This window comes from Lathamus discolor, chromosome 12 (assembly GCF_037157495.1).
Source record: "Lathamus discolor isolate bLatDis1 chromosome 12, bLatDis1.hap1, whole genome shotgun sequence".
NCBI lineage: Eukaryota > Metazoa > Chordata > Aves > Psittaciformes > Psittacidae > Lathamus > Lathamus discolor.
This window is the reverse complement of record NC_088895.1, coordinates 5,431,399-5,452,023: the sequence shown is the minus strand read 5'-3', so window position 1 is coordinate 5,452,023 and position 20,625 is coordinate 5,431,399. Positions and strand designations below refer to the sequence as shown.

General features: G+C 46.0%; 2 protein-coding genes across 3 annotated transcripts; both read left to right on the top strand.

Moving 5' to 3' along the window:
• The first annotated feature begins 7,063 nt into the window (after positions 1 to 7,063).
• Positions 7,064 to 9,508, top strand: MIF (macrophage migration inhibitory factor). Its single transcript, XM_065692805.1, has 3 exons — positions 7,064 to 7,333; positions 8,265 to 8,437; positions 9,245 to 9,508. Exons 1-3 carry the CDS (start codon positions 7,226 to 7,228, stop codon positions 9,309 to 9,311), a joined length of 348 nt encoding a protein of 115 aa, XP_065548877.1. The 5' UTR covers positions 7,064 to 7,225; the 3' UTR covers positions 9,312 to 9,508.
• A 523-nt stretch (positions 9,509 to 10,031) lies between these two features.
• DDX51 (DEAD-box helicase 51) lies at positions 10,032 to 20,533 on the top strand. Of its 2 annotated transcripts, none has more exons than XR_010615678.1 (16): positions 10,032 to 10,069; positions 10,169 to 10,533; positions 10,925 to 11,169; positions 11,295 to 11,445; positions 12,887 to 13,032; positions 13,372 to 13,443; positions 13,623 to 13,729; positions 14,235 to 14,343; positions 15,312 to 15,457; positions 16,139 to 16,337; positions 16,952 to 17,067; positions 17,156 to 17,272; positions 18,201 to 18,302; positions 18,524 to 18,682; positions 18,782 to 18,845; positions 19,062 to 19,077. XR_010615678.1 is itself a non-coding variant. In XM_065693012.1 (16 exons), the coding sequence occupies exons 1-16, from the start codon at positions 10,047 to 10,049 to the stop codon at positions 20,029 to 20,031; spliced, it is 2,124 nt and encodes a 707-aa protein (XP_065549084.1). In that variant the 5' UTR covers positions 10,032 to 10,046; the 3' UTR covers positions 20,032 to 20,533. The 2 variants fall into 2 exon arrangements, 1 of the variants encoding a protein (XP_065549084.1); XM_065693012.1 differs by lacking the exon at positions 18,524 to 18,682 and adding an exon at positions 20,005 to 20,533 and having other exon boundaries at positions 19,062 to 19,196.
• Positions 20,534 to 20,625: the final 92 nt, after the last annotated feature.

The following is a 20,625-nucleotide window of genomic DNA, read 5'->3' as shown; positions in this document are numbered from 1 at the left end:
TTATTTCAGGATTTTTTTCAGGATTTTCATTATTTTCAGAATGCTTTGGGTACAGGAGATGCAATCCACTAACTTGGGCTATAGCTGAACGCTGGCACATAGTAACTCATCTCCTGACTTTTTATTTCCTGGCTTTTTACAGCAAGGGTTCTACAGTGAAGAAACTGACTTAAAATCAACATAAACCACACAATCAACTTAAACACGTCCATGCAAAGGTTTTCACCATTTAAAAGTATTTGTTTAAATTATACCATTGCAGTACAAGCATTTAGCACAAGCTATAGAAAGCTCTCCCTCTTTTCCTCAGTCTGGGGAATGGAGTGAATAGAAAAGCCCTTAAATCACAGCAACCTTCATGGTGGAGAGATTAACAAACCATTCATTTTATCCCCATCAGCATTTTCAACCTGCTTCCCCACACATATCTCACTGCAAACACCCCTCCACCAAACACCATATGACCCCCCTAAATCACTTCTCTCATGTAAGACTCTACCCAGCTCTGCCACATCTTCTGAATAAAAACTGCTTATTTTAGAAAGCCTGTGGATTTCCTATCTCCCAGGAGATCCTGTTGACTGTTATGGGACTATTTGCACAACAAAGGAGCAAGTTGAAAACAAGCCTCCTCTGACTTTTTAGAATCCAGTGCTCAACACAGTGGAAAATCAAGATGCTAATTTTAAGACATCTTTGTCATGACTTAGTCACAGTTCAGGAAAGATCTCCACAACATGTGCTCCTGGGGTTATGGTTTATTCCACAGAAAAAATTCCAGACCTCACAATTGAGGCATCCATCTAAATTTTTTAAATAAGACTTGCATAAGGAGGTACATTATAACTCTCAGTCTCTGAAACACTTGCAATAGCTGATTAGTAAGTCAAACTGCACAAAAGACAAAGAATATTTCATTAAAGAGCAAACAATTTGAGGAGCTGTTAGGGGCTACAACACAAGTTAAGAGTTAAGACAATGCTTGGGAGTAGGGTAATTTCACTTGTGTTGTGTACAAGAAAGAAGTAAGCCTCAGCAGGAGTACTCTGTCCAGCCTCAGAACCTCTACTTTGAGAAAGAGGCAGATTAGAGATGCACCAAACAAAAAAGGCTAAAGAAATAACAGACTATAAGAACTAACAGCATTCTGGCCCTCCTAGAAGAGAAGGCTGAAGAGGGAGGCTGGTATGGAAGAGATGGGATTTTTATTTCTTTCCTTCCTCAGTGGCATAAGGCAGGAAGCAACATCTTAACCTGCAGCAAGATTACATCTAGTTCTTGAAGGAAAATGTTAGAAGTTCTTGGAGCTTCCAATCAGGTTCTGCATTGTACTTGTACCAGAGATCCCACCAGTGGTGCGAGGTTAATAGTACTGACATTTCTTCAACCAATTAGAAATTCTTGGTTCAGCACTAATAATTAGAATATTTATAGTTGTTGTATGGCTACAGACTTTAAAAGACAGCTGTACATGGTTAGATGTTCTAATCAAATTGATTTGATATCAAGTTAAAAATCCCATTGACCTGGAGAAGCCTGGTTCTACTGTGTCTCTTACAGGCAGATTGGAGGTCCCTCTTTCTCCCCAGGAACAGCAATGGAGCTCCATGCAATCACTAGTCTCTTGAAACAGGAAATCAATCTCTGCCACATTTGATCAAAATTAGCTATCTTGGGAACAGTCAGAAGCATGTTTCAGGTATGTATAAGCCTTGTCGCACAGAAAGCAGGCTTAAGTGTAAATGGGAGTAAGGTGCTTTTTTTCCAACACATCCAGTAATATAATTAAATTCCATGTAAAACTGATGTGTTCTATTCCCCTTCAAAAACAAACATCCCACTTTTTACCAGTCTAGCAAGTACTTGCTGTTGGGAGGGGGGGGTGTGTGTGTCAGCTGGTGGTTCTTGCATAACAGCTCCTGAATATAAAGCTAGAGACCAGGGCTGGGATGCAGCTGGAACAGGCTTGTGCAGCTGTGTGGAAGGAATATGTAATGTGACTGAGAAATATACAGGGAACAACAAAGAGATTTTTTTGAAAAGGACATTCAACCTCTTCGTGACAAAGGAGGTAATAGGAAAGGGACAGTCTCTTAGTTATAACACAGAAAGATGGAAAAGATTAGGATGGGCTGGAATGCAGAGCTTTCCTCTTGCAGGAAATGGTACCATTTGAAAAAAAATACTGAATTTTGATCAAATAGGTTTTCTTCTACTGGAAAAAAACCCGTTTCAAACACTTTCAAATGATTCTAAGAAAATAATGCCAATTAACACTTCAACTTGTTCGTTTTTTTTTAAATAACAATCTGCTTCTGGGATAGATGTAGGTACACATATGTCTCCAACACTTGACATAAAGTTGAGAGCACAGGGTGTCCAGGCAAGGAAGAACAGGGCCAAGCAACTGATATCTCATCAGGATCTCCTTAGCTTATCCTGTACTGCTGTGGTCTGACACATCTTGCACCCAAACAAGGTGCAAATAATGGCCAAGACCCATTACCCAGACAACTCCTGGTACTCAGGCTTGCTTGTTTTACCAAGAGCGTTACTTGCTGCTGAGTTCCAATGATGCGCTGCTAATAAACGTGGGTAAGATCAGAACAGAAGCCAAATGGATGCCAAAGGAACTGATCCCTGGATTCCCCAGTGTGTGAATCTGACACTGTGCATTAGCAGCAAGGAAAATTGCAGGCTGGTCATTAATATTAACATAGATACTTTCTTCTGTTTTTCTTGCTATCAAGAACAATAGTAGGATTAGGCTGTATTTTGTTTAATGAGAGGGATGTTGATCTAGACCTCCACTGTGTCAGTTCACATTTACCTCAGCAGGCAAGACTGCAGCATGAGCCAGTGAGGTGCAAAATCCCCCTGGAACGTAGGGCGGCAGCAATACAGTTGCACACCCCTCACTCACCCTGACCTCCCTGCACAGGCAGGGAGAGCCCAGTGGCTCAGAGGAAGCTCTGGAGGTGTTGCAGATCCTTGAGCTCTTGGAGCACCTGAACTTTCTATCTAAAATTCGAAGTTGGTAAAGATGTTACTGCAGGATTCACCTTCCAACAGTGTACCTGGGCTGAGCATTCAGGGCTCATCTTTCAGTAGGTAATTGGGCACACTGGAGTTGAAGGTTGCAGTTCTCTAGTGCATGGCATTCTCTGCAAGACCAACATTTCAGACACTGAGCATTTCTGTGGTTCCTTCCTTTAGAGCAACACCCATGCATGCCTCTTGGCCTGTTCTGAATGTTTCACCAGAGTCTGTCCACACAGTGGACTCCAGACTGCCATCTGCTCTTGCCTTAGGCTTCGTGCACATTTGGGTACAAAAGAAGAGTATTACTGCTGTCTAGTCAGAGGCAGCTTCTCAAGCCTGGAAGTGAGCAGCCCAGCACACACGATGCAGCTGTGTTTATCACTGAAGAAACTGCCCTTGGCCAGCCAGAGCAATTATCAAGAACTACGACTACCAAGCCTAAATAGTATTATGACTGTACTGCCCTTGACACAGCTTTAAATGTCTTGGAGTAAAACACAAATCTATAGTAAGATGTCAACACATGAAAGCCTTGCATGTGGCAAGCAATGTGTGGAGGAAAGTCTTTAAGAAGACAGCAGGCAAGGAAGAATCTGTGCTGTGGGGTAACTTAACAAGAGTGAAACTATCTGTGTGTTAGTGAAAAGTATCCCTGAGTGCCTGGGACTGCTTTTCTTATTTTGTGCTGCTACTGCTATTAGTTAAGAATACAGCCATTCTGCAGTAGATGAAAGCATTGTGATGGCACTGCCTGCTCCCAAATGGTGTGTCATGAGAACAGCGGTTGTATTTCATACCTTCTCATTTTTGTGACCTGCAGGAAAATATTTAGGAAGCCTGGAAGTGAAATGAAGAACATGCAGGAGAATTTCAAAAGCATAACTGATTGGCATGCACCCAATTTCACTGCAGTTTAGGTACACAAATACCATCCTGGCTTTTCAAAACTTTTCTTAATATGGTAAAGGAAAATAATATTCCTTTTCTTCTTCCAACACTATCTAGCAATACAGATATCTCCTGATCAGGTGATGTCCTTTGGTGGTTCCACAGACCCCTGTGCTATGTACTTTCTCAACATCATTGGCAGGATACGGGAGCAAGAGAACAAGGTCTACTCCAAATTGCTTTGTGACCTGCTGAACAAACAGCTGAAAATACCATCTGACAGGTGAGCTCGTGCAGCAACTTGTCTGCCATGACTTTCCACAAACTGTTAAAACTATTAATCCCAAACTTGTCCTTTGGTGTTCTTATACACTGCTTGAAGAGGATAAATGTGAAGTCAGTAAACCAACTCTCTGATTAAAAAGAGGAAAGGAGCAATTGCATGAGCTGCAGTGCCAGTGCCCAGAAGCTGTAGAATTTTAGTTAAAACAGTGGAGGCTCAGGCACATAAGATTCCTTCTTATTTAAAAGGGATGGGTTGCAGGCAAGATCCTCCCTAGCTCTCTTACTCCATGGACATCTAACTGCTCAGCAGATAAACTTGTGCTGTGAGTCTCCCAGGGCTCAGCATAGGCAGAGGGAGTAAGTGGAAAAACCCACTGCTCACTGTTCTGCCCTCCCCTTTTCATCCACTGAACAATTTCCAGTGACAGTGAAGATCAGAGCACAGCACAAAAAGGAGCAGAGGCACAGTTAGCCATTCCCAGAGGCCAAAGTGATAAATTAATTATGAAAGGAAGATTTAGATATAAATTATTTATTATTCAAACTCTGGATCATATATGATCATTTGCTTCCAAAGTTGGGATAACAAGCATTTTGAAAGCTGCCTTGGTGAATCAAAGCAGCACAGCCAATATAGCAATGTGCTACTTAGCATCTAAACACAATATATCTTATTATATCTCTGCCTTGCAGCACTGCTTATTGAGGGAGGAAGACATGACATGAGGTAGGTATTCTTTCAGCAGAAAACCTATGAAGCCCCTAAGCAGCAGGACTTTCTGTGGGGAGCAGTTTCCTTCTCCAAAAATCAATCTGCCTTCTTCATAGAGACACTCATTCTGCCTGATCTTGGAGTCACAGCACCAGTATTCCTGATGTTCTCCTGCTGCCTCCTCCCTGGTCCAATTGCTCTGTGCTCGGATGCAGCTGGGTATGTGTCGTGGTTTAAAACCGATCCACACAGCTCGTCCACTCACCACCCCCACCCACCCCCCCCCCGAAAACGTAAGCACATTGTCAGCACAGAGTAAGTGTCTCTCTGTTACTAAGAAGGAGCAAAACGGCTCCTGGTAAACCCAGGACAGTATGTACAACTGCCACCCACGAATGCCCCAGCCTGGCTATTTGCAGCCAGCCTGCCCCGTGTATCTTCTGAAGCCTTTCTCTGCTACATGTTTTCAGAGTTATTCTTGGAGCATTCAGACACTGAAACATGTGTTCCTAAGGTACCTCACCGCACAAGTATAATTAAGACCATCTCCACTTGCTAACAATTTTCATATTCTGTAATAGAGACCATAAGAGCTACCTTTGCCTGTGTCTCTGGCACATTATTAGAATGCTCTTTGGTATATTTCTGTGCAACATTTTACGTTTAAGGTTGTTTTTTTTTTTTTTTTGTTTTAGATGCATTTATTCACAATTCTTATCTTAATCACAGGCAATTGTGTTTTAAAACAGATGCTGTGCATCTGAAAATGTATTATGAATGCATGAGTGGAGCAATCGTTTGAGGAAGGGGTGTGCGCCAAGTAAAATAGTATTTGGTTAACTTCTAAAAATGCATCTTTAGAAGCTATGAAAATAGCTTCTTCCTTAGTCAAGGAGGCAAAGGAGAATGAAACTGTGGGTTTCTCTCCATTTTGTGCCAGCATGACCAGGGTCTGCCACTTTGAGCCTGGCTGTCCACAGAGTAAGTACACTGTTGGTGATGATGCTCTCAAGTTTTTCTCCCTGCACTGACAGAATTCCCACTGCACCTCCATGCAACAAATCTGGGAGGAATAAGTGGCACTACGCAATGGCAGGGAACTGAGGCATCAAAGGGAAGAAGCGTATCTTCAGCTCTTAGTAGCACTGTTAAACACGAAAAAAAAGTTCTCCAGTACCCAGCATTATAGCCTGCGCCACTCCAAAGCACTCACATCTAATACCCAGGCTAATTGTCCAGGGCTATGTGTGTTCACATGTGTAACATGTATGCATGGTCAAATTTTCTGGCAGCAGCAGTGCAGGGACTGTTTCACAAATTAACACGTGCTCTATTCCTCTGTGTAAATGCCTTTGTGGAGAGGGCTCTGGGCCTAGATCCTCTTTAGCCTTCCTATGAGTCATTTCAAGCAGTACAGCGGAGCTGCGCTGCAGTGTAAGAGGCTGGGTGGGGAGTCGGGTCCTCCGCAGCCTACGTGCATCACATCACACAGCCCAGGCAGGACTCATTTCTCAGGCTGCCTCTCACCTCCGAATAGACACGCACCCTTTCTAAGCAGAAATAAGTCACTTCTGCCTTTTTCCAGTACAAATAATATGATGGGAAAGTGGGGATACCGAGGAGTAATAGATCACTTCGAATTTGACTGGAAAAAGTTAGAAAATAATTAACGTGCCAACAAAGTCAGGCGTTTCTGCTTACATCGTGTTAAAGCTATACACACAGTTAAAACAAAAAAAGTACAGATGTGCCTTTATTTTGCAAAAGAAAAATATTAAATCCCATCGGAGCCAGGGCAAGTATCCCCTTTGCAACTGCCAGGCTAAAGCCTCTGGCCCTTTTTGGCCCTGATCCTGCAGGAGCCCGCGGGCGTGCTACAGCAGGAGTACCACATGCGCCGATACCAGGTTATGTATGAACTCCCGAGCGCGGCGGGACTCGGTGCTAGGGAAGGAGCCTAGAACATAGCCTCCAAAACCGCTGCATGGTAGTAACCGAGGGAACGAATAACGGCGGAAAACGGGGAGAATTCTGGCCGGGACGCTGCCGCGGGCGGGAAGCCGTAAGCCGCATCGAGGGCAGCAGACTGGGGAGACAGTTGTTCGTCGTGTCGTCCCCCCCCAATTTCCTCCTCTCCCCACCGGGCGTGGCCCCTTTAAGGCCGGCTCGGCCCCTTTAAGGCCGGCGCAGCCCCGTGCACGCTAAAAGCTCCGCCGCCTTCGCCTCCCGCTACTCTGCTGCCGCCGGTCTTGCCGTACCGCTCCGCTACCGGCCTCGCCGCCCACCACCTCCGCCACCATGCCGATGTTCGCCATCCAGACCAATGTCTGCAAGGACGCCGTCCCCGAGAGCCTGTTGGGTGACCTCACTCAGCAGCTGGCCAAGGCCACCGGCAAGCCCGCGCAGGTGAGGGCGGGCGGTGGGGCCGATGACTGCCGGAGGCAGAGAGCTGCGGGGCTGCACCCGCTCCCTCGCTCACTGAGGCGGAGGGGCTGCGGCCGCCGCGGGTGCGTCTACGGGCAGGACGTGGTTCTGGTCCCCGCTGCTCAGGGGAGAGGGCTTGTACCGGCCCCGGCGGCCTTCCGCGGGGCCGAGGCAGCCGCGCTGCAGCAGTGGACTTAGCGCTGCGCTGGTTGCCTGTGCCTAGGCCCAGCGGCTCCTGAAGGCCAGCGGCCTGGCCACCCGGAGCCGAGGGAATTCGGTGCTCGCATGGCTACAGCGCTGGAGGCTTGGCTGCGCCGTGATGGGAGTCGGGATTTCAGCCACATGTCTGGGGGAAGGCGCTAGACCCGCCAGGCCGGCGAGACTCGGGCAAAACGAAGTAATCGATACCAAGCTCTGGTGTGTTTTCTCCCGGTTACCCCGGGATCTGACATGGCCCCTCTTGGGCCAGAGCACTGCACCCTGAGAAATCAAAGCGGAGCTGAATGCAGCGCGGTGGCTCAGGCTGTGATTGAGGGTGTGAGTTCTGGCACGCACACACAGTTTTAAAGCCTTGATCTCCGGCCGTATGTTCTTTGCCCCGTGTAGCGGCAGGCGGGAGGACCCCTCTCGTCTGCGGGTTTCTCCAAACACAACCTTCACTCCTAAAGCGGAGAGCCAGGCCGAGGGGATCCCCGCAGCCTGGGGGCCACTACCGTGCCACCCTAGTGGGCTGCGGCGCCTGAGCCCTTACTGCTTCCTGCAAGGCCAGGAAGGGCCCAGAGGGCAGCGCTGGTGAGCTGCCCGGGCTGTAACACAGCACATCACTGTGGTGCCTAACGTGGGTACACAAAGCAAGTTTGCATCGCGATAGGGAACGTCAGACCGGCTGTAACCGTTTGTTCCGTTCCCGCAGTACATAGCTGTGCACATCATACCTGATCAGATGATGTCCTTCGGGGGCTCCACTGATCCCTGCGCGCTCTGCAGCCTTTACAGCATCGGCAAGATAGGAGGGCAGCAGAACAAGACTTACACCAAGCTCCTGTGTGATCTGATCTCCAAGCACTTGCATGTATCTGCAGACAGGTAAGGCTGGGACATGGTTTTAGCCTTGTTTATCTGGCTTTCTGAAATTGCTTTGACGATTTTATTTCAAAATACAGAAAGCCAAGAATTAAGTCCATGTGGTTGAGAAAATACCAAATTATCATTTACAGTGTTTTCATGTCCAGTGAGTTTGATGCCTTTCCCTTTAGAGTCCCCTGTTAAACAGCATCTTTTTCTTGGAGCAGGGAAAAATACCAGAGGACTGACAAGTTGTACAGCGTGTCTTTTGCCTCTGAGGTGTTGTGTCTTGTCCTCTGGTGATGGATGGCTGAAAGCACAAAGCAGGAGCAGTAACAGGCTGGGTCTGAAAGACACAGTAGAAACCAGAAGGCTGTGACAGCCCCCTCACAGGCTGTGGAGCCTTCGGACAGTGTCTGTGTGCTGTGCAAAGGATGGGAAGTGGGGTTAGAAGGGAGAAGCCCGGAGCTGGCCCTGAGGGCCTGCTTGGCTTTTGTAAGGCTGCCTCTTTGACATGTATGAAGGACTGCAGCGTTTGAGGCCAGAAGGTTTTGATCTCTGGAAATCCTTGACAGGCTGCTAGCCAAAAGCTGGGGGTGTCTGGACAGTTGTTGACTGAAGAATTTGTATTTTAGAAGAAGTAATGCAGTTCCAGGGACTGTGAGGAACATTTCGAGTTTGGAGGCTTTACCTAGATTTTGGTAAAAACAAAGCCTTGGCATTTTTCTGAGGAATAGGAAGCTTTGCTCCTGTCCCGTTGCCCTGTCTCCCTTATTTAGATAAATGAGGTAATAAGGTTGTTTGTGTCTTCCTGTGCCTCTTCTGCAGGGTGTACATCAACTACTTTGACATGAACGCTGCCAACGTAGGCTGGAATGGCTCCACCTTTGCATAGAGCACTCCCGACACCTGAAGAGGCTGCTCCTGGACCTGCTCTCACCCTGCCCCTTTAGCAGAGACCACCGCACAAATGGCCCTCTGTTGCGTTTTGTGCACTCTGAGATCGACGGCTCCTTGTTAGTGTGTTCAAGTATTGCTGCTTCAACATTCCTGTTTTTTCTGTGTAGAAAACAAATAAAGATTTAGAAGTAAGCTGTCTGGTGTTGGCTGTGGCAGGTTGGGGATGGACTCGGGCAGTTGGCAACATCTGCTTCACCCTGCTAAAGCAAAGGAATGCTTTAGGTTCGACTGTTTCTCAGACATGGCATTTCACAGCATGGTTTGACAGAGGGGCAGGTGCCTGGCGGCACTCCAGAGTGACTTCACCTTGCTGGGCTCCAGGGCCCCTTCAGTGCTTCTTGTCGCTCTTGAGGCTTTTCGCTGTGGCCTCCATTGCCACAGCAGCAGCAGTCTTTGGGCCAGCCCTTTACCTGCTGCTGCAGGAAGATTCCCCCGGTGCCGGCGCAAGGCAGGAGCGCTGCGGCGCGGCTCGGTGCCGGCAGGCTGTCCCCACAGTGCTGCCGTGCTACCGGCCGGGGCCCCGCCATGCTGCGGCCCGCTCCCCCTCGCCGCCTTCCCGCCTTTTCTCCTCAGCCGCGCTACCCCGTCCTCGCCCCCGCCTTCCGCAGCTTCCCGTCGCCGCCATGCGCGCTCCGCTGACGTCATTTCCGCGCGCCCGCGCCGCTCGGCCATGGCGCTGTTCTGCATCAGGAGGTAAGGCTGGGCCCGGCCTGCCCGCGGGCCGTGCGCCGGGCCTGGAGGGGGCGGTGGGGCTGTGCCGGGGGCTGAGGGGCTGTGTCTGGGCTCTTCCAGGTACGGCGGGGAAGAGGAGCGGGAGGAGGGGCCTGAAGCACAGGGCCGGGCTCGGGTCCTGCTGGAGCGGCTGCAGCAGCAGGCACGGGCCCGGCAGCTGAGGAAGCAGAAGGAAGCGCAGCCCGAGTTGTGCCCGGGGGGAGCGGGGCTGAGCCCCGCGGGTGACCCCGGGCGAGGGAGAAGGAAAAGCGAGAGCGAAGAGCAGCCCCGTGCGCCGGGGCAGAAGCGGCTGAAGAAGAAACGGGCTCGCAGCCCGTCCGAGGACCGGTGGGGCGCTGAGGGGTCAGCAGATGGCAGCACTCCCTCGAAGAAGAAGAAAGAAAATAGGCGAAAATCGAAAGTGCCGCAAGAGAGGCCTGGAGCGGGTAAGGATAAACTGGGGCTGTAGGGTCTGGGTTCATCGCGGTTGACAGCGCTCAGCAGAAGAGTAGACATCATTTGCCTTTTGAGCAGTTTACCTGAGGGTGAATTTTGCTTCTCTCTGCGTAATGTGTTCCCCAAGTAATTCCTTTTTTAGGGGAAAGACCCATATTGCAGCCTTTGAGGGTGAGTTGAGCATAAGGAAAGGAGGGGAGCATGTCACCTCAGTCTTCAATCGCCTCCAGGCTAAGAAAGAAGTGTTTGGCTTTTGCGCTTAGATTTAGGAAGAAAGAGGAGCTTGCAAGTTGTTGCTTAAGTCGTGCATTGGAAAACGTTTTCCTTTTTCTGTAGCATGTTCTAACCTGTAGCTGTGCATTCCTGTTACCCAAATTCCAGATTCTGAAGCAGACATCAAACAACATGAAAACAGAAGCAACTTTAAAAGTAAGTCTTCTAGAAAGAAGAAGAGGGATGAGGAAACAGAGGGAGCTGAAACAAGGGAGGAGGAGAACAATGAAGGAGCTGAAGGAAATCAAAGCGCAAAGGAGGAGCTGGCCTTAGCAGCCTCAGAGGAAGAGGCAAAACCTCCACCCTCCAGTTTGATGGTTCTTGGAGACTATGACAAAAAGCCAGTGCAGAAGGTAAGTAGCCTGACTGAATTTTGAGGATGGTCAGGAAGGAACATGCATCTTAACCCCTTATTTAACATATGGTATTGCAGGTTTATGATAAAAATGCTTTTTAATTCTCCTTTACCCCACCTTAGGTTCAGCCCTTCTTACCACACTGGCTTGCTCAACCCAAGTTAGTGCAAAAGTGTATCAAAGATAATCAGTTTCCCATTGGAGATGTCCCAGGACTTCATCCTCGACTATTGAAAAAGCTGCAAGTGAATGGGATAGAGTCCTTCTTTCCAGGTACCTTGATACTGCTTTTGTTTCTTTCTAAACTGAGTTATGTTGTTTATGCAGTCTGTTGCTGTCTATTTTGTGCAGTCAGTGAAGTAAAATACAAAACAAATTCAAGTTTAGTGCATCAAGTGATTGCACTAGTTTTAACCCTTCATGTTCAAAGCTTGTATAGGCTGAGTGATTGAAGTCTGTTATCAAGTCATAAGTGCAGCTCCACAAAATATGGTGGTTTGAAGTAATGGCTCACAGCTGCCAAAAGAGGGGAGGTGTTACTTGTGTCTTCCCATTTTTATCTCCTTTTTTTTCAGGCATGTGCTTTTAGTTCCTTACCTTCCACCATCTCTGCTGCTAGTGGTCCTCTCTGGGACCCCAAACAACTTATTAAAGCAGCAGAAAACAACTCAAGAAAAATAAAAAATACATTTTCCATTATTTTGCCAGTTTTGCAAGTCCATTTAAGTGTCAGCTCCTAAGTAGAAAGCATGGCTGGAAGCAGGGCCAAGGAGAGGAGGCAGTGAGAGAGGAGAGAAGGTGGGATCTCTGACTTTCAGTCAGTTACTGTGTCTGTCTGAGCCTGGAGGCTTAGAGTCTATCAGAGACCCATTAGTGTTATATTGGAAAGCCAGCATGTATCTTCTCTTTTAGGGTATGCTGTCATATAATGTTTTAATGTAAATGCTATTGCTTATTTTGTCCTGGGAGATCTTAACAGGTTGCTGATAGCAGCAGCTTGTGTTTTCTCATAACTCTAGTCCAGCTTCTGTCACTTCATAGTAGATGAATCAAGCAGTGTCATGCTGTCTGGTAAAGATGGTGTTCACTGAAGTTGTATGCATTGTGGAGTATGCTCTTGTCACCGACCTAGATCCCCTGCTAAATCTCATGGATAAACCAAAGTTGGCCAATTTGTCAGGGCTTGTCATGGGGCAGGGAAGGGAATGAATTCATGCATGACAGCCAAAGCTGTTTGCTTCAGTCCTTGTATATTTTGCAGCAGACTTACTCCAAAGGCTACAGCAGTTGTGCATTTTGCTGCTTGGCGGATGAGGCTGCATTGCCTTGTTGCATATTTTGTGTTTATATGAAGAGTAGTTTGTACTTCAGTGAAAGAATGCTTACACACATATGTTCACAAGTTTTAAATCTGCCCAGTGCCATCCTAACATGAGAACAAGATGACATATGAGTTGAAAACAATATTTAACACAGTAGCATCCTAGATGAGCACTAGAAATAGTTGAATCCTTGGAGGGATATCTCTGTATTCAGTACTGAGCTGCCATGAGTGAAAAAGGTCTAGGTAACAGCATCTGTGGTAAGAGGTGGTTTTGATTTCTTCGTCTGTTATCTCTGTAGCAACAACAGCATGTGGAAATGGATTAATTGTATCTAATTGCTTTTCTGGATACCTTAACTCTGTAGTTTGCTTGTTTCCATTTTTGTTCAGTTCAGGCAGAGGTGATTCCTGCTATTCTACAGAGTGCATCCAATGGGTACTTGCTGGGGCAGGGAGGATACCGCCCCAGAGACATCTGTGTCTCTGCACCTACTGGCAGTGGTAAAACCCTGGCCTTCGTCATACCCATAGTCCAGGTGAGTTTACCCCTAGCAAAATGTCTGCAGGGAAAAATAGTGGGGTTGCTTTTGTTCAAGTGAAATCTGAACTTGGGAGTAGGTCAAAAAGCCAAGGAATTTGGGGTTGCAAAGCAGCAGATACTTAGCTCAGAGCTGTTTGAGGGAACTGTATAAGTTTGCTTTGTCCTAGTAACTCACTCCTTTTCTCAGCAGACAAAGAATGAGGAGTTGGGAGGGTGAGAGTAAAATGGAAATACAAAACTCCGTGTGGATGTGTCAAGCCCATCTCTTCCCACTAGGTTAGATACGAAACTCCCCATTGCTTTCACAGACTTAATTTGGCCTTTGTTCTGGCAGGTTCTGCTAGATCGGGTAGTTTGTCAAGTACGAGCTTTGGTGGTTCTGCCCACCAAAGAACTGGCACAACAGGTATGTGTCACTCTTCACCTTCTCTCTGAGCAGAACTGGGTGAGGGAAAGGCTGGTACAGTCGATACTTTGCTGTTCTGTGAAGCAGGTTGAAGTCCTGTCAGTGGGTTTAGTGTTGTTAGTATAATGGGAAGTATTACTTTGATTTTGTTGTGGCTGACAAAGCTCATCTCTTTGCAGGTGAGTAAAGTGTTCAACATTTACACTGATGGAACAGGTCTGAAGGTTGTTTTGATTACTGGCCAGAAATCGTTTGCAAAGGAGCAAGAGATGCTTGTCCAGAAAAAGTAGGTTAAAAGGTTTTTGATAAGGTTTATAGAGACTGTAAACTGCTTAATAAGCAGAGGTCAAAATACAGGCTATTACATCACACCATCTGATTTTGGATAGTGGGTTTATAAGGTAAACTGGTTGTTCTGTCTTTGTCAAAGTGCCTGATACTGCCCCTTTTCTGCAATGATACTTTACTAGATTTGTGAAGTTCTGCCAGCTGAGTAGAATGAAGACATTAACCTTGTACCCACAGGTACAAATGATTGTTATGGGATTTTGTTGCAATTAAGTTTTTTAAAGAGCAGTGCTTTCTGTTGGAAATGAGGCAGTACAATGGAGATCAGAGTTTAGTGTCCAGCGCAGCCTGTGTGTACTCTCTGAAGTAAAGTGCATATTGGAGTGTTATTATTTCTCTGCTAATTAAATAGTTGGAAAATCTTGTAGCCTGCTGACCAGGGATCTCTATTACATATTCTGTAGTGTAGGGAGAAACTTACTAATGACTGCTTGTTCTTTCAGAGTGACAGGCTACTGCAGCCTGGCTGATATTATTGTGGCTACACCAGGGCGGCTCACAGATCACATCAGCCAGACCCCAGGGTTCAACCTGACACAGCTTCGCTTCCTGGTGAGTCAGCTCCACAGGTCTCCCATCTTAGTGCAGTGTCTTGTTACATAGAATCATAGAATCAAAGAATAGTTAGGGTTGGAAAGGACCTCAAGATTATCTAGTCCCAACCCCCCTGCCATGGGCAGGGACACCTCACACTAAACCATCCCACCCAAGGCTTCATCCAACCTGGCCTTGAACACTGCCAGGGATGGAGCACTCACAACCTCTCTGGGCAACCCATTCCAGTGCCTCACCACCCTAACAGGAAAGAATTTCCTCCTTATATCCAATCTAAACTTCCCCTGTTTGAGTTTGAACCTGTTACCCCTTGTCCTGTCACTACAGTCCCTGATGAAGAGTCCCTCCCCAGCATCCCTATAGGCCCCCTTCAGGTACTGGAAGGCTGCTATGAGGTCTCCATGCAGCCTTCTCTTCTCCAGGCTGAACAGCCCCAACTTTCTCAGCCTATCTTCATTCAGCCTATCTTCATTACATCTGTAATTCCTGCTTTGTTCTTGCATGATACATAAATACTTCTCTGTTGGAGCTGTTGAGTGGGTCTGGTCTGCGCTTGATTGCTTAGGAAGCAGTCTTAAGATAAAATGTTTTATTCCAACTCGTGAGACTGAAGTGTCTGCCCGCTTCCCTTTCTCTCTTAGCCTCTTGCAAACACAAACTCAGAGTAAAGACTTACTGGTGGTCGAAGTCGAGGTAAACTATAAGCCTGTTGTAGCGTCCACCATATGGGAGTCTGTGCAGAAACATAGGTACGATATTGTTTAGGAGATGGAGATTTTTCTCTCTTACTCAGAGACATGGATTTATGCACAAATGAACTTGTGTTTATTTTTGAGTGTCAGGCTAGCTAGGAGCTTCCATTATCTTACATTCTGGCTCACTTGTTATAGATACAAAAGGAAAGTAAAAGCTCCCTAGTGCTAGACAGTCTTAACAAGTAGTGCTTTTCATCCTCGTGAATTCAGATCATAGATGAAGCTGACCGTATGATCGATGATATGCACCAGAACTGTCTGAACCAAATTGTCAAAGCTGCATTCCGAGTAGAAAATGACTCTGGCTCCAACATGCTTTTTCAGAGGACCAGACCAGGGCCTGTAACAGCAGCCAGGTGAGTTGCAGAATGCATTTCTTTGAACTGCTAGCATGGACACCAGCACTTGTTACTGTGTGCTTCACACTACTTTCTCACAGACATTCCCAAAGCTTCCTTACTCTGAGAAACGCCTGCCAAAGTAAGGCAGCTGCTTTTTCAAAGCAGCTTTGGAAAAGCAGGCATTGAACAGCTGATGTTAGAGGATGTTTTAGACTGACGCCTAAGTATTGTATTCTCCAAGCTTTCCGTAACTAGACTAAAGGAACATCAAAAGAATGCGCGAATACTGCAAGTGTGTGATCCATTTGCACAGTAACTATAATGATGCCCTCTGGCAAGCTGAGTAATGGCTTTGGAAGAAAATTCTTTATCTGCAGCTGCTGTTTTCATACAGCATGGTAGAAGTGTGTCAGAAACTGCGATCAGTGACCAAGGAAGGAGGCAACTAGAACAAGGACATGGATAGCTAGAACGCAAGGATGTGTCCAGGGGCAACAAGTTGTGCAGTTGGTTGACAGTGCAGATCAGTTCTGTCTGTGAACTCCACCATAAAACAAGGGTGCAAAAGATCTACAGGAAAGGCCCAGGTCAGGAAAACAGTTAGTTGCTTTCTTCAGAGCACCACATGAAGGCAATTGTGGAGGAACTCCTTTGTCCCATCCTTAAAGCTCAGTTTCCATGTGCTGTTTATTTCAGCTCCTGCTATCCTCAGATACCCTTACAGAAACTGCTGTTTTCAGCCACACTGACCCAGGACCCAGAGAAACTGCAGCAGTTGGACTTATTCCAGCCTCGCCTCTTCACATCTGTCTATTCTGAGAAAAAAACACTTGGAGATGGAGCAGAGACTGATCAAGATACTAATAAGAAATACACACTCCCTGAAGGGCTCTCGGTATGACATTAATTCTCATGAATAAATTATACTCCCAGATTTGTTTAGCTCTGGAGTATATAGTTATTTTTTTACCCTATGGTTCCTTCCCTTACAGAGGTGCTGGCTGAAATATTTTGGGAATATGTATGACCCAGAGAGCTCTGCCTTTGCACATTTGTTTTCTCATTAGTTTGTGTTAATTTAGTGAAGACTGGATTGATTGGTGTGGTTTTTTTTGGGGGGGGTTTAAACTCTTATCATGCAGAATTAAATTTACCAGCAACAGGGAGTGGAGAGATGAAGTAGTAATAATGTAGTAGCACTTAGCAGCAGTCCATAAGTATAACACATATTTCAAAGCATGTAGGTCACCTTGTAGGCAGGATGGCAGTGAATGTTGTTACTTCCTGTGAGAGGTCAGAATATTAGAGCAGCACAGATCTCCCATCTCCACCTTGTGTTGTATCCTGTAACTATGACTTACTCTAAAGGGGTTGGTACTGTGGGGGCTGTTTTGCTGCTGCTAGTCAGTTGTAAAACATCCAGGCCTACATAGGTCACAGACAGATAGTGGGTTTCAGAGAAGATTGCCTTGACAAGAAGTAATTTAACTTCTTCCTTCTTGACTGCAGCAATGTTATGTGCCGTGTGACCTGAATTCCAAGCCTTTGCTCCTCTTGCATTTCATGCTGACAATGAAATTTACCCGTGTGTTGTGCTTTACCAACTCCAGGGAAGCTTCTCACAGGTGAATATATTGAGATCACTATAGTGGGTATCTGCCAAGTAGTGTTACAGTGGTAAAGAAGTGACTGTTTGATCCCATTTACCTACAGATTATTCCTGCTGGTTCGAGCCTTTGGTGGAGTCCCTGTAGCTGAATTTTCTTCTCTGCTACCTCCAAATGAGAGACAGAGAACCATAAAGGAGTTTGAACAAGGAAAAATACAACTGTGAGCATCTTAAATGAGGGGGGGTTTGCACATCTTATGACATAGGCTACTTCTGGTATGGAAAGCTAGGTAGAACCAAGAGCACAATTAAATGGGGTTCTCTGTATTCAAAGTCTGCAGGAACCAATTTATGGCATGGGTGTGAGACTTGAACTTGTGACTTCTAAATTGCTTGCCCTGCATGTAACTTGGCCTGTTCTAATCTGGCCTCAATCTGAATTTCTCTGTGTTATTTTGTAACAAGCAGTAAATGCAACTGCTTATTCATGTAGTTGCCCAGAACACACACAATGCTGAAAATCTCAAGTTATTGTGTGCTTGGCATCTGGCACTTGTTGGAAAAATATGAATGTTGTTGGTACTCCCTACCAAAGAAATGCCTGATAAGACTGGCGTACAGATTTACTTCTCTCCATGTGTTTGACTTGCTTTGTGACTTCGGTAGCTATATGGGATTGAATCTGTGGAATGTCTCTGAGAAGAAGAGTAAATATTTATTTTCTTGATTTTTCTGTTTATCAAAGCCTGGTGTTTAAATTCCTCCTTGGCGGCTGGAATTTAGCACCTCGCTGTCTGAGTTCAGTGCCTTTATGGAATGTTCAGATAGCTTGCAGGTTTGTGACTTCTAATGTGGTGGGAGCCACCTGGCTTAGTGTGACATGCTTGGAAAACCTGGAAACACCCAGTAACTTCTAAGGCACAACAGTAGGTGATAAGCCTGCAGTGATGCTTTGGTGTCTGCAGGCGTCTAATAGTGCCAGTGACACTAACGAATGACTTTCCATTCAGATCTGCTCAGAGGTCAGGGGCTGGCTGCCCACTTTGAACAGAGATTAGCAAGAGTTGTGCTGTGCTCACCTGTGTTACTCTTGTGTGTGCAGTGCAGGAGATGTGACTTGAAAATAACTTGTTATACGTTTAAAAACAGGTTAATCAGCACAGATGCCACTGCACGAGGGATTGACGTTAAAGCAGTGAATTATGTCATAAACTACGATGCGCCGCAGTTCATCAGGACATATATTCACCGGTAAGATAACCAGGAACACAAGGAAGATGTCTGAACTTGGTTTACTTTGGAATACTTGGCAAGGTGACATGCACTGAAAAGGGGTTTTAGCTTTGGATTTTTTATTTTTTACTTTAATAAGCAAATAGCTTTGTAATGAAAATTAAGCCTGTAGCATCACCAGAGTAAGGCAGTGTTGACGCAGAGAACTAGCAGCCTATTACAGAAAATGTATTTTACAGGAGCTAGAAATCCTGTCCTGGGCAGCACTGAGTATTGGGTTTCTAGATGATCAGAAAACTGCAGTGGCTCAGCAGCTGTGAACAACCACTGGAAATGATCATCCTTTGTAACATAGGGCTACTCCTGCTGCGTTAACCTCAAAAAACCATCACATTTAAGTAAGTGATTCTGGAGAATTTCAGAATCAGACTCTTGGAGCTGATAATGGCAGTGACTGTATGGCTAAACTGACTTGATACTACCTTTTCCATTTGCAGAGTTGGAAGAACAGCTCGTGCAGGGAAAGTGGGTGTTGCTTTCAGCTTGGTCCTTAGAATTCAGGTAGGTTGGTGGTGTGGGATTTCATTTGATAAGGACACGTGTAGGGGCATAAGGAAGATAAAGATTCATGCTACTGCCTCCCTTTTCCAGTCAGCTGAGCATTGTACATGGAAACTTCAATTATTTTCTAACTAGGCAGCATATTGCAAAATGTGCTTGTTTTCTAGGTGATAGGCAGTGGGGTGTCTCATCTCCTGTGTCTGTTTTGTTATGCAGGAACGTAGGTTTCTGCGGATGTTGAAGGATGCTGGCATCCAAGATATCAAGAAGCACCCAGTGAAGGGCAATTCATTAAAGCCATTGGTACAGCGATATGAGGAAGCTCTGTGTAACCTTGAGAAGACAGTCAAGGTAATGGAAACGGGGAAGGAAACTGCAGATCATGAGTAGGACAAGTGTCAGTGTCCGGTCCCCTTTAACTGGGACATTTCCATTTCATTGCAAAGTCAGCATTTGTGGCTGCATCGTTAAGAAATACTCTGAAAGGGTGAGGGGGCCGAGAAAGAGGAAATGTTAAAGGAAAGATAGGCAACATCCATGGAGGTATTTAAAATGTGGCACTTCAGGGACATGGTTTAGTGCTAGATTTTGCAATGTTAGGTTTGTGGTTAACTCTTATCTCAAAGGTCTTTTCCAACCTAAATGATTCTATGATTCTTGGTGTTTCTTTTTCTGTTCTGCCTTTCCCTTTACCTCTGGAGCTGGGATTTTGGTAACTACCCAGAGGAAGGCAAACAAAAGGCAGAGATTAAGCCTTTTGTCATACAGAGTTTTAAGGCTGCAGATTACATCCATGCTGACTAGAAGTTGGGTATTCCAAACCAGGGAAGTATTTTGCGCAGGCCCTCCCTATAAACAAGTGGGAAGGTTTATAAACAAGCTCTCAGATAAAAGCAGAGTAGCATTTAACTTGCCAGATGGGTAAACTGGGGATCCGTAATGGACTTTCTTCGCTGTGTGATTTGGATGAGTGTTCTGTGCTCCAATTTGAGGGCTCCTGGTAAACATCTGTCCTTGAAAAATGATGATTTTGAGTTGTAGGATGGAGAATTAGGGCAAAAAGGATTATTAAATTGTCCCATTGCTCCCCAAAGCCCCTTCTGTGTTGCTCTGAGCCAGGGGCATCTTCAGTCACCTTCTCAACTTTAATTTTGAACAGAATGAGCGAGCACAGAAGCGAGCCTGAGTGAGTGGATGCTGAGGAGGCTGTTTCATGGCACAGAAGCTGCTGAATGGGACAGGTCATGGACTATTACTCAGCACAGCAGAAATTAAACAAAGTTGCTGAATGGTTGGCTCCTCAACCTTATCATTGCTGAAGTCATCTGTTACAGGCCTGGTTCCCCTTTCAAGGTCACTGTGAATAAAGTTCAGCTTCTGGTTTAAAAAAGAAAATAATGATTTTGAGATACAGTTATCTTGGAGAGGACTTTGCATCAACTCCTACGGCGTGTATGAAACTGCCACCAGTAAAGAGGAGCCATTACACAGCTCTTGAATGTGGGCCTGATGGAACTGCTGGCCTCGGCTCTGACCGGGGACAGCAAATGGTTCTGGCTTACTGCACATGCAGCTGCCACCACACAAACACCTACATGGTGCCTGGAGCAGAGACGTGTCTGAAGAGCTGCTCTAGGCTGAAGTGACTGTAATAATTAGTTTTAAATAAATACAGTGTATATTTAAAACTGTCTGATAACATTTCCTGGGTGTGTGCAAGGATGGAGGCAGTGGTGAAAGGGTTTTCCGTGCCTTTCTTGCAGTTCTCTTGTCTGCATTC

Coding starts and splice junctions, on each gene's coding strand:
- DDX51 (XM_065693012.1), top strand. CDS start 10,047: ATGGCGCTGTTCTGCATCAGGAG. Junction 13,730..14,234: donor GAGATGCTTGTCCAGAAAAA/GTAGGTTAAAAG, acceptor TTGTTCTTTCAG/AGTGACAGGCTACTGCAGCC. Junction 15,458..16,138: donor GGGCCTGTAACAGCAGCCAG/GTGAGTTGCAGA, acceptor TGTTTATTTCAG/CTCCTGCTATCCTCAGATAC.
- MIF (XM_065692805.1), top strand. CDS start 7,226: ATGCCGATGTTCGCCATCCAGACCAATGTCTGCAAGGACGCCGTCCCC. Junction 7,334..8,264: donor CCACCGGCAAGCCCGCGCAG/GTGAGGGCGGGC, acceptor CCGTTCCCGCAG/TACATAGCTGTGCACATCAT. Junction 8,438..9,244: donor TTGCATGTATCTGCAGACAG/GTAAGGCTGGGA, acceptor CCTCTTCTGCAG/GGTGTACATCAACTACTTTG.